Consider the following 12561-nt stretch of genomic DNA (forward strand, 5'->3'; position numbering starts at 1 on the left):
TGAGCTTATCTGGTGACTTTTAATAATGGCTGGTTACATTTTAAACAGGGTGTCGTTTAACAACTTACAGTATCTATGACAAGGAATTTCTTTTATGTGTTCTCGGGACTAAAACCCAAAGTCTTTCAAATTCGACTTTACTCAGCGACAAATAAGTGACAAAATTGTTCGTGTCTGGAAGTGGAACGAGTGGGTTGTTTGTTAATGATTGTTGTATGCTGTTTGCTGGTACGTAGAGACGATGGGAGGAGGCGGGGCCGTGAAAGTGAGTCCCAGGTAGAGAGCGAACTTAACTTCGCAGCTCAACAACAGATAATTGAAATTGTTTGTGTATAGATCACGTTTGACACTGTACTTGATGAAATCACTAGGAAAGGCTTCCACTGCGATTTGAAGAGGTGCTCTCGTCTCTTTCTCAACAACTGGGATTCATTCTGTCTCAGAAAATGAGTGGTAAGTAGATGATGTTTCATTCAAGACTTTATTTGGTACTTTTAGGTGTGTTGTTTTTTTTTGCTATAGCGGAAATGTACTGTATATCGTATGTGAAGTCAAAACCTGATGACAACTGACAAGGACAGTTATTGACAGAGTTTGCGGATTACAGTCACGTTAGTAACACGTATTTATATTATAATAATAATATTAGCTCAGGGTCAAATCTATTTCCTCGACTAAATATTAAATGAGATGAGCTGTTGTTTCATTTTACACTAAAGTGTAAAACATATTAGAAGAGGAGCGTTCTTGGATATCTGTTTTAAATAGACTTTATGGAATAGACTAGATTGGTGAGAGATGACAGAGAGATTCCTCAGAACCCAGACCTGTCTCAACCTGCTGCATGTCTGTAAACTATAACGCTGATGGGCGGAGGTGGGGGGATAGGGGACACTTGCCCCTGATTGTCGGTAAATGATTAACTGTTTGAGACCCAGCAAGCTTTAACCTTTGAAATATCCCTAGTCTGTGGCATAAGGTCAAGTTGATGGTTATTCAATGCTGAGACAAATAAAAATGTATGCATTTAAGAGACTGATGATAACACTGACCACTTTAGCTTGGTGGTTAGACCAGCAAAGCTGTTCGCGCAGTATGGAACAGAGCATTTCATTGTAGGTGAGAGATGTGTCTACTTCATTGGTTCAGTAGTGTGAATAAGTGGAGGTTGTGTGTTTGATGCCATTCCTGATTCCGTTCCATGCATTACAATGAGCCCCTCCTCAGATTTCTACCTCCACCAGCCTCCCCTGTTGTAGGCCTACAATATCCTTCAGGAAATGTGTTTGCGTATGGTGGAGTTGGAAAGTAGACTTTAGTGGAGATAAGAAGAAAAGTTTGCCAGCCGAAATAATTGCATAAATGTGTTTACTGTCTGATTTAAATGCACTCAAGTACTGACCTACATCTACATGCAAGGGCCAATGCATTCCACTATTCATATATATATATATATATATATATATAAAAACTCCCTTTCAACCCAGTCAAATTGTGGTGATCCATTGTGTGATCCATTCCATTGTGTGATCCATTCCCTCAAAAGCAGGTCACCCTGTGCGTATTATGTGAATGCCATTCCAGTGTGCAATTTGAGCATGTGTTCAAACTAGTGTGTTTGTCTTGTTTTGTGCTCTTTCCCTCCCTCATTGTCGTTGCTGATTGGGACTGGTTTTACATATTGAAAGACCTGAATCCAAACGAAACATGAGCTTTACCTAACCTATGCTGTTACTGGCTAATCATAAATTGCTTGTCATTCGGTCCCCCTGTCAACTTTGGTCTTTGTTTTCTCCCCTTTGTTTTCTCTCTGCCTCTGTGCAGACTTAAAGTTGAGGAGGTCTTCTCTGTCTGTTATCCCAGTGTGTTTTAAAGTCTGCAATATGAATCACACCAGTGTTTGCATTCTTGAGCTCTGAGGCAGAGAGCACAAATAAACAGTCTTTCTTTCGCTGGAGTGAAGACTGGAGTGTCCTCCCTATCTTAGATTACGACTAGTTTACAACCTCTGACCAAACCCTTTGCACCACCAAGAGGAAATGAACTAAATCATTGGTAAAGGTGAAACATGCTGTTCTATCAGCAGTCATGTCTTCATAAGTGTCTCTTCATCCACAGTTCTTGCATTAAATGTGGGTATGTTAATCCTACTGCCGGGTATAGGTTAGATGGTAGAAATCCCCTTCAGCATTCCTTTGAGTGTAGACAGTAAAGTACCTCCCTCTCCTCTTGCCCTGCAGCCCCTGGTCCTGGACATGTTCTCACTCTAACATAGAATACTACACGTCTCAATCAGAGCTGCTGCCCTGTTTTAAACCTCTATGCCTCAATCTCAAATGAATTGTAAAAAGATAGACAACATCTGAAATGATGATGATGATTAAAATGAAATGTCGCCTATCATTCCCATTCATTTGAAATTCATCTCAACTTTTGGTGCCTGACACACATCTGACAAACCCTTTGATGTGAAAATGCTCCATTTATCTCACCTTCCCCTGTACCAGGTATTACCATTTGGACCACAGACTATGACACGGGGCAGGAGGAGGTGCGTCCGGTGTCCCCGTTGTCCGAGGAGCGCTACGAGGAGCTGTGGGACCGGGTGGAGGGGGTGAGGCACAAGCTTACCCGCATCCTCAACCCAGCCAAGCTCACGCCATACCTGCGCCAGTGCAAGGTCATCGACGAGCAGGATGAGGACGAGGTCCTCAACTCCACCCAGTACCCACTGCGCATCAGCAAGGCCGGTGAGAGAGACAGACAGACAGACAGACAGAGAGGATCAGGGTTGACAGGAAGGGATGATTGAGAGGGGGGAGGGAGAGGAAGAGTGGAAAGAGGGAGCAGAGAGAGAGACCGAGAGGGTGAATAGAAAGAGGCAGGTCGAGCGTGAGAAAAAGAAGGATGGAGGGATGGACAGTGAGAGGGGAGTGAGAGAGAGAGGGTAGACTGGAGGGAGGAGGGAGAAGGACTCATGGATGAGGTGGCTGGCTAGGTAAAAAGAGGGGGAGTAAGTTGACAAGATAAGAGATTAAAGAGGGAAGAAAGGGAGGGGAAACCCAAGAGATGAGGTCTGAGAGGAGAGGGTTAGAAAGGGAGTTTTTGAAGTTTGACCAAGTTTATTATTTCACTGTTGCATCAGTACTACAGGATGTCTTCCAAGGTAGGCTGGTGGAGGCAGAAATCGGAGGACAGCCTCATTATAATGTATGAAATTACCATGTGTTTGATACCATTCCTTATTCCATCCCATGCATTACAATGAGCCCGTCCTCCGATTTCTGCCTCCACCAGCCTCCCCTGATATCTTCATCACCTGTATGCTCTGGTCTAGGATCAGCGTACCCTCCCCCAGTAGAAACCATTAATCATTAGAAGGAAAAAATGCAAAACTGACCTAAGATCAGTGTCTTAGAGCAACCTCTCATCATGTACATTCTCCTGTCATCATAACTCTTTCTTAGGCCGTTTGATTGACATCCTGCGTGGGCGGGACCAGCGTGGTCTTCAGGCCTTCATGGAGGCTCTGGAGTTCTATCACCCGGAGCAGTACACCCAGCTCACAGGACAACAGCCTACCCAGCGCTGCTCCATCATCTTGGGTACGGAGAAGACTACATCACCCATATCTCCCCACCCTGTGGCCTGTTACCTGGGGCCTGTATATAGGCTACCCTCTCTCCACCCTTCCCTGACTGAAGATGCCCCTCCACTTTTAAAAGTTTCCCTCCTTTCCTCCCTGCCCCACTCCTTCCCTGCTCCCTCTCTTCCCTCAACCCCGTCCCACCTACTAACCCCCCTCCCCACCCCCCTTAACATTCCCTGGCCTTACCTTTCCCTCCTTTCTTTCTTATCAGTCTATCCTTCCTCCACCCCTCCCTAACCAATGCCCCCACCTGCGTATCCCCCCCCCCCCAGATGAGGAAGGTCCGGAGGGCCTGACTCAGTTCCTGCTGCTGGAGGTGCGGAAGCTGAGGGAGCAGATACGCGGGAGCCGCATGTGTGAGAGGCGCCTGTCCCAGCGCTGCCGCGTGGCCGAGGAGGAGCGCAGCAGAGCTGAACGCAAGACCCAGGAGCTACGACACGACCGGCTGCAGCTGGAGAGGTACCGTCCACCATACTGGATAGATACACCACAGACACTGGTAGAGACACATGTACCGTATATGGATACATCACACTGGATGCATCATACTCCACACAGGAGACGTAAACCACATTGGATGTACTGTATATGTCACACTGGAGATATAGTACCAGCCAGTTCAGTATAAGAGACTTGCCACTCGTAGGCCTACCCTCATTCAGTCAATCATCAACGCAATCAAAAAGCACCATACGAACAGAATGTAGTTATTTGCATTTCAGGGGAAATCACAATCTGACCTCCAATGTTATCCCAGGTGTGGGTATATTTCCTCTTCTCATAATAGTTTTCTGCTGTCCAGTTAGCACAATAGTGCATCTTACAGCACTGAATACTCAAAGTACCTCCTATGAAAGTTTCCTGGACACCGATTAAACCTCAGTCAAAAAGGACCTGGCCTGGCCAAGGGTATTTTTGATAGTAAAAAACTAAAATAAATCAGTGTCTTGGAAACTGCCCCAATATAGTAGTAGAGTGAGTTCTGAATGTGTGTGTGTGACCCCCAGGCTGCGTCAGGACTGGGAGGCCGGCGGTCGGGAGCTGGGCCGGCTGAAGGACAGGCACCTGGAGCAGGTTGTGAAGTACTCCCATGCCCTGGAGGAGCAGGGGAAGGCCTCCGCACGCGAGAGAGAGCTACTGGGACAGGTAGAGGAAGGAGAGATGAGGGGGGAGGAGGGGGGGGACTGGAGAGAGGTAGGGAGAGAGGGAGAGACAAGGAAAGGTAGAGAGTGAGAGTTTCTGAGACAGGTAGAGAGATGGAAGGGGGACTGGGGAGAGAGAGAGAACGAAAGAACGAAACATTACGTTTAAGGAAGGGAATGTGAGGCAGCTGCCACAAGAAACAAGAATGTTGATGACAACTCGGGAGAGATAGATAGGGTATCTGCTTTTTAAGAGAACTGTTGGGACATGTAGTTTGGTATTTTCCTTGGTAATATGCCCTGGGTAACTATGACTCAACTGTTGGGTAGATAATGCAATAAACAGTAATATGTCCATTAAAAGTGTGCGTTGTCTTGACCTCATCCATGCCCTATTCTACAGGTCGAGCAGCTGAAGACCAGACTGATGCAGGCAGATAAAGTGACTGACAGTGCCACTGCCACCACCACGCCAGTCAAAAGGAACAGTGGGGTTCCCAACAGCATGAACAGCGCCCCCACTGTCCCAGAGAAGCCATTGCAGTGCATTGACATTCCAAAAACAGGTCACATTGAAGCGCAGGTAAGACGTTTGACCCTTAGTATGGTTATGAACTCCTACATCTTCATAAGCCAACTCTGTATCTCCTTAAACTATTTTCACAGAGGCCCATATGCAAAAAAATTTGAATATCTTCCTATGCTCCTTGGTTCCTCCTTTCAGCCTGTGGCAATATGCTTCTGCCCTGTGGTATATTGATTCTTCTCTGTTCCTCCGCAGAAAGCACTTTTGAAATTCCCTTTCTTACCTCAGAAACAGTCTGTCATGTTATAACTCTACTGTGTTCAACCCATAGAATTAGAATGAGTAGAACGGAATGTTGAGTTGAATGGGCATGTCTGTTCTACTGATTCTAATTCTTTGGTTCTACCGCTCAGAGTCAGACTGTGCCTCTCTAACTACTGTTTGTTTGTTTTGTTTCTATCTCAGGCCCTGCTGGACATCTTGAAGCAGGACCGCTGGGAAGCAGCAGAGCAGAGACACGAGCTGTATGATACCATCTCCAGACTGCAGGGGGAGCTGGAGAGCACTGAGGCACACAGGGACAAGGTAGAAAATTCAATTCAAGAATTGAAAAGCATTTTTCACCTTCTTGCAATGGGATTTCATGAGAACTGAATGTAAATGGAATCCCCCCCGGGGCCCCCCACCCCCGGGCATGGTGTTGTGTAGCTGGAGTCCCAGAGCGAGCAACTGCAGCTGAAGGTGAGGACTCTGCAGCTGGACTGGGAGACGGAGCAGAAGAGGAGTGTGTCCTACTTCAACCAAATCATGGAGCTGGAGAAGGAGAGGGACCAGGTCAGTGGCTGTGGACCTCCTGCTCAGTAAACCCCAGCAGACATCAGCTCAGCGATATGGATCATAGGATAGTTTCTGACCTCTCGCTTCTTAGCTAAAATAGGATATAGTCTACATAGTTCCTCCATTACTGATCATGATACTGTTGGCATTATCTTTTTTCATGTAGGTGTACACCCCCTGATAACCTTTTCTCCTCCATCTCATATTTCCTTCAGGCTATGCGAAGTCGAGACAGCCTGCAGTTGGAGTATACTGACTGTCTATTGGACAAGAACCGCCTGCGCAAACTCATCGCAGAGCTGCAGGCCAATATGGAGCAGCAGCAGAGAGAGCTGGAGAAAGACAGGGACAAGAGCAGGGAGCAGACTGCTTCCTGTCTACACTGTGTGAGTTGAAAGACACACACTCACACACACACATACACACACTCACACACACACATACACACACACACACACACACACACACACACACACACACACACACACACACACAAAGTCATTATCCAAACACAGTTTGGACATCCCACATCCCTTAACCCTCCTGTTATCGCTCCCCCCAGTCTCACCTGTCTCTGTGCAGCGAGGAGCAGTGTTATGGCCCCTGCTGCTCCTTAGGCCTGGACATGAGTCTGAGCCCTCAGCCCAACGGGACTTACCTGCTGCCACGCAAGGTAAAGACCCATCTTCATCATCATCAAAGGAGTGCTACACAAGCTGACACATGCTTTTAACCGAAATAATTAAATCATCATTTCATAGTTGTTTATAGCCATGAAGGTTTTTGTGGTTTGGGTAGGTGTCAAATCGAGACAGATCAACTAGATATATTCCCTGAATAACATTGTTGGTTTCACTGTAATCGACATGGCTCTTCATCAGGCAATTGTGGGGCCCTAGGCTATTGCCTACTTCGACAATGCTTCGGGCCAGCCCTGCTCTTCATGCTCTACTTGCACAGAACTATGAATGGAACATAATTTCCATACAATGATGTATAGTGACCTGCTGTGTACTAGATTGGTCTCATTGTTGTTTTGCTCAGAGTGACAGCTAGGATGTTGCCAGAGGAAACTTATGTACATGTCTGTGTGTTGGTACCTGTACCCGTCATTGTATAGTAGATCACCTCTCTGTTTTCGTTTCTGTCACAGTCTCCCTCTGGCCAAACCAATGAACAGTCTGGAGGTAAGATGACATCTCGATAAGAGAAACAAGGGGGTCAGGTTTTTGTGAAGGTTTAATTTGAAAGAAAATGACTTCTTTTGTCTGTAGGTTCCTGGTCCAACTCAGAAGAGAATCTGTTGATACCTGTGAGTTTTTACTTCAGTATGTTACTCCACAAATAGCATCAAAATATCCAAGGTACCGTTTATTTAGCATAAATTAAATGTCTGTGTGTTTGCACAGGACAGTGAGAAGGACATCAACAGGCTCTCCACCTTCCCCTTCCCTCCCTGTATGAACTCCATCAACCGCAGGATCAATACTGAGTGAGTGAACCAACACAACTACAGCCCCCAACACTCTCAGCTTGCACATTGAATATGTATGTCCTTCATCGTGAGTTTTCAATAGAAATCTTGTAAGCCCCTCCACCTTACATCAGTATGGTATCTCTGTGTGATGGAACATAGAGACATCATGATGAGAAGTCTTCTTTGTTGTGATCTGCTTACAGGTTTGATTTGGATTCCTGGGGCAGTGATGAGAATGACACCATCACTGGTAAAGTGTGATCGTAGCCTCCTATGTCCTGTAGCTTATTTGACTTTGCCCTGTTTTTAGTGTAGATGTGTGTCGTTGTGTCGTTGTGTCTCACCCTGTTGTGTGTTGTGTTTCAGGAGACCAGAGTGAACCTGGTATGTGGGACTCTTGGAGCTCCCTCCATTCCCATCTCTTCCCCCCTGACCTCGTCAACCTTCCGCCCGTCCCTCCCCACAAACCCCATCATAACAATCTTGGGTATGCCTCTCCTCCTAGTTCGTCCACCATGGTGCAGTTACTCGGGTTCACCCTTAACAAGATGAGATCTGTTAGACCAGTAATATGTATTCTATCTGTGATTATAATGACCCTATCCTTCTCCACTCCTTCTCTGTCCCTTCATCCCACCCCCTCCTCTACCCTCTCAGATTGGAACCCCTCTCTCCCGGTCCTAGCCCCCCCACCATGCCCAAACGAGCGAGAGGAAGCCTGGCGAATGATATCACCATCGTCGGGGGTAACCACACAGGGATCTTTGTTAGCAGTGTGACAGCTGGGTCTCCTGCTGAACAGTGTGGCCTTAAAGAGGGGAGTGAGCTGCTGGAGGTGAGACAGACACCAGGACATATTGTATACATACACATATACATCAGAGGAGGCTGGTGGAGGTAGAAATCAGAGGACAGGCTCATTGTAATGTATGGAACGGAATGAGGAATGGTATCAAACACACACACACACACACACATACATTGCAGACCAACAGACAGGAGGACATATCTATAACAGATATCTGTTATAGATACTATCTATCAAAAAGAGAAGAGGAAGAAAGGGAGTACAAGCAGAGAGGCAGAGGGTATGTTCACAGTTAAAACAAAAAATAGAGTGTGACAAGCATACGGGAAGTGTGACTGTGAACGGTAAGTTTGAGTTTAACTTTAATAGCAATGAGAACAGTGGTCACCAGACCAAACAGTTTGTACAGCTAGGTATAACAGACTAGAAGCCTGCAGTCCTGGGTGTACAGTACCTAACTGTCCTCCCTGTGTCTCAGCTGGAACGGGTTCTGTTTGGAGGAGGCAGTGTTCTGCTGAGTCAGTGCACTAGAGAGGTGGCCCATTTCTCCCTGCAGTGGTGGACCGAGCCAGCCACACTCAAACATCGGCCCAACACTGAGGGTGAGGCTTATTTTCTCCCTACCTTTTTGATTGATTGATTGATAGAGATAAAAGATATAGAAATATAGATATAATAATACAACTACTATTAGCTGCCACTGTTCCCCCTCATCCTGTCCTTAGCCTACTCCAAGCTGTGTGCCCAGCTCTCCTCTCCCATCTGCTATGGTGCTGACTCCTTCTACGTGCGCGTCAACCTGGACATAGACCCTCACGGTGACCCGCCCTGTCTGGGGGTGCGCTGTGATGACATCATACACGTCACGGACACACTCTACCACGGGAAGTACCAGTGGCGCTGCTCCATAGTAGAACCAGGCACAGCCAAGTGTCTGCAGGCAGGGGCCATGCCCAACTACAACAGGTAAACAAGTACTCATGTAGAATACTGATACTGATACAACATAACACTGCTACATTACTGACATTACTTACATTCTAATAAATGGGGCTGTATTATCTATTAGTATCTCTATTACAGAATAACCATTACCGTATGAAAGTATACAAATAAGTGATTAAGAAGGGAAATGACTATTTATGAGTATTCAGCTGGGATAAGTTGCTTTGATAAACGGAGGCTACATACTGCGTTGGGCTAGTGGAAATGTATGAGCCTTAGTGACTGTGTATCTATCCCCCTGTGTCTTCCTCTGTCTATCTCAGAGCGCAGCAGCTGTTACTGGTGAAGTTACGTACCATGGCTTTGGAGCAGAAGGATTTCAGGAAGAAGGTAAGTCCCCCTATTACCTGTTTGTTTATATTTATGAGCCTCATCTTTAAAGTAACCATAGGCAACCTCATTCTTTCCATTCTTCCCCTCCATTAGTTATCCAAGAAGGGCTCTGCGTGTGTGCGATTGGTCAAGGCTGTGTCCCCTAGCTGTCGTGGGATTGGTTCTACTCCACAGGTCCTCTACACACTCAGCCACCGTAAGCTCCTCCTCCTCCCACATCCTCTACTCACTTTACCCACTAACCTGTCAATCATTTCTTCATCACCTCTTGACCTCTCAGAGACGCAACATACTTCAGTGGCTACATAGAATTGAATGATTTTGGCGTTTAATTTTATACTCTGATATCTGGTTTATCATTCATTCATAAGAGTGTGTGTGTGTGTGTGTCTCCATGTCTCCACAGGTCACGAGGAGCACCTGATCCCCTACAGTATGGTCCAGCCTGTCCAGGTCAAAACCAAACGGCCTGTCATTTTCTCCCCTTCTCTGCTCTCTCGCAGCCTCATAGAGAGGCTGCTTCAGCCAGCAGATTCTGGACTGGACTTCAACACCTGCCAATCAGGTATACAAACACACCCTGGCAAATACAGTCTTCACTTCACACATGTCTAAGTAGATAACATATCCTGTACACACACATATCTCAGCCATAGGACTCTTGCCATATCTTTATTATTTATGTTCATTTAATGTCCACTAATAATGTGTCATTCTGTCATTCTTTTCTTCCCATTTATAATTTTTTCTCTGCTCTATTTGATCCATTGCTGTATCGTAGAGCCTATCCAGGCCTCAGCGAGACACGATAAGAAAGTTTTTCTGCTGGACGCCTCCACCCCAGAGCAGGCACTGGGAATACGGCTGCAGTCTATTCAGGATATAATGAGCCAGGTAGAACACGCTCAATCATTCTCTAACACACACGCATGCATGCACGTGCACACACACACACACACACACACACACACACACACACACACTCACTCTCTGTCTCTCCTGATGCGTTTCTCACACACTATCATTCATTTAATTTTCCCATATCTTGTCTCTGTGTCTGTCAGGACAAGCACTGCCTCTTGGAGCTAGGCCTTAGCAGTGTGGAGGGCCTGCTGAGACAGGGGGTCTACCCTATCATCATCCAGATCCGACCCAAGAACAAAAAAAACAAGAAACTGAAGTAGGTATCCATCCATCTGTGTATGTATGTATGTATGTATGTATGTATGTATGTATGTATGTATGTATGTCTGTGTGTGTCCTTGTGTCTCTATTGTTGTCATATAATATTATATTGTTGCTTGTTTGTAGCTGTCCAGGGAATGACACACAATCATTCAGTCAATCCAATGTATTTGTATTTAGACAAATGTCTTAAAGTGCTTCACCAGCACTTTGGACCACAATATTGGGCGGAGGTAGAATAGAACTGAAAATCTAGTTTTGAGGGGCTCAGAGCCCTACAAAACAACAAAACCCCATCTCTTTCTCTCTTTTGCCCATTGTTAGGAAGTTGCTGACAGGGCGTGGGGAGGATTGTGTGATGGAGGAGGTGTGTCAGGCGGAGGAGCTGCAGCTGGAGACCCTGCCTCTGCTGTACTACAGTCTAGAGCCCAGCGCCTGGAGCTGCACCGAGGAGCTGCTGGTCGCTATCCGCAATGCCATCCACAGCCAGCAGAGGGCACTGGCGTGGGTTGAGCTGGACAGGCTGCAATAAATCTCTGATCACTCACGATTTGTATTTTGTTGTTCTCACGGAGGCCTAGTTGTGAAAGCTTGTTGCATATACATTTTTTTTTTTTTAAATAGCTAGTTTTATCAGTAAATGTGAGGTTTTATTGAGATGATTTGTGAGTCCTTTTACAAATACTGTTTGATACAAGAATTGAGTGATGCTGCAGACCGCAGGACGTGAAGCTGTATTACAGAGAGGAAAGGGAGGTAGAGAAGATACTTTATTGATCCCAGAGGGGAAATTAAGGTGTTACAGCAGCTCATATCACAAACAACAACAAAATAAAGTGACAATAGAATAGAATAATAGAATAAAATAGACATCTGGAAACATTATATACAGCAAGAACAGTCCAGTATGATTTAACATCCCCCAGCCTGACTCTGATCACCCTGATCGAGCCAGCTGGAAGAGGAGTTGTGCAGTCTTATTGCGGCAGGCAGAAAAGATCTCCTATAGCGCTCCTTAGTGCAACGTGGTTGTAATAATCTGTTACTAAAGGAGCTTCTCTGCTCTGCCACAGTGTCATGTAGGGGATGGGAGGGATTGTTCATGATGGCCAGGAGTTTGGTCCTCATCCTCCTATTGGCCACCTTCTCCAGAGTGTCCAGGGTGACACCGAGGACAGAACCAGATTTCCTAATAAGCTTGTTCAGCCTCTTGGTGTCACCTTCCTTGATGCTGCCCCCCCAGCATACCACCGCATACAGCACTACGCTGACCACCACTGACTGGTAGAACATGTTCAGCAGAGTCCTGCACACAGCAAAGGACCTGAGCCGGCTCTGGCCCCTCTTGTACAGGACATCTGTATTACCAGTCCAGTCCAGAGGAGAATCATAGGGCTGCACAGAAGAGTAGGGTTTGCAGGTCAAATAAAGGATAAGTCTATTCTCCAACATTGTTAATGGAACCATATTGGCAACATGAAAATAAATGTTACACAGCATATCAGTAATAACACTATTGTTTCTACCAATACTAAACATCAACATTAAATAACCTATGTACCTAACTACCTTTTGTCTGATGATTGATTCATGACATTG

At 45.9% G+C, this 12561-nt stretch overlaps 1 protein-coding gene across 1 annotated transcript; it reads left to right on the forward strand.

Moving 5' to 3' along the window:
- Positions 1–331: 331 nt before the first annotated feature.
- Positions 332–12519, forward strand: LOC310809077 (caspase recruitment domain-containing protein 10). Its single transcript, XM_083676225.1, has 24 exons — positions 332–453; positions 2508–2750; positions 3468–3605; positions 3922–4108; positions 4657–4795; positions 5195–5374; positions 5783–5902; positions 6026–6151; positions 6370–6540; positions 6717–6827; positions 7308–7341; positions 7429–7466; positions 7564–7646; positions 7835–7881; positions 7998–8118; positions 8289–8466; positions 8918–9041; positions 9165–9405; positions 9708–9774; positions 9871–9973; positions 10184–10342; positions 10559–10671; positions 10842–10957; positions 11287–12519. Exons 1-24 carry the CDS (start codon positions 447–449, stop codon positions 11492–11494), a joined length of 3054 nt encoding a protein of 1017 aa, XP_083532351.1. The 5' UTR covers positions 332–446; the 3' UTR covers positions 11495–12519.
- The last annotated feature ends 42 nt before the right edge of the window (positions 12520–12561 follow it).

The sequence above is a fragment of the Argentina silus genome (assembly GCF_951799395.1).
Source record: "Argentina silus genome assembly, chromosome: 9".
In the NCBI taxonomy this organism is placed as follows: domain Eukaryota; kingdom Metazoa; phylum Chordata; class Actinopteri; order Argentiniformes; family Argentinidae; genus Argentina; species Argentina silus.

Excerpts from the sequence above, each read along its gene's own strand:
- LOC310809077 (XM_083676225.1), top strand. Across the intron at positions 4,796-5,194 it reads AGAGAGAGCTACTGGGACAG|GTCGAGCAGCTGAAGACCAG; the intron begins GTAGAGGAAGGA and ends CCTATTCTACAG. Across the intron at positions 6,828-7,307 it reads CTTACCTGCTGCCACGCAAG|TCTCCCTCTGGCCAAACCAA; the intron begins GTAAAGACCCAT and ends TTTCTGTCACAG.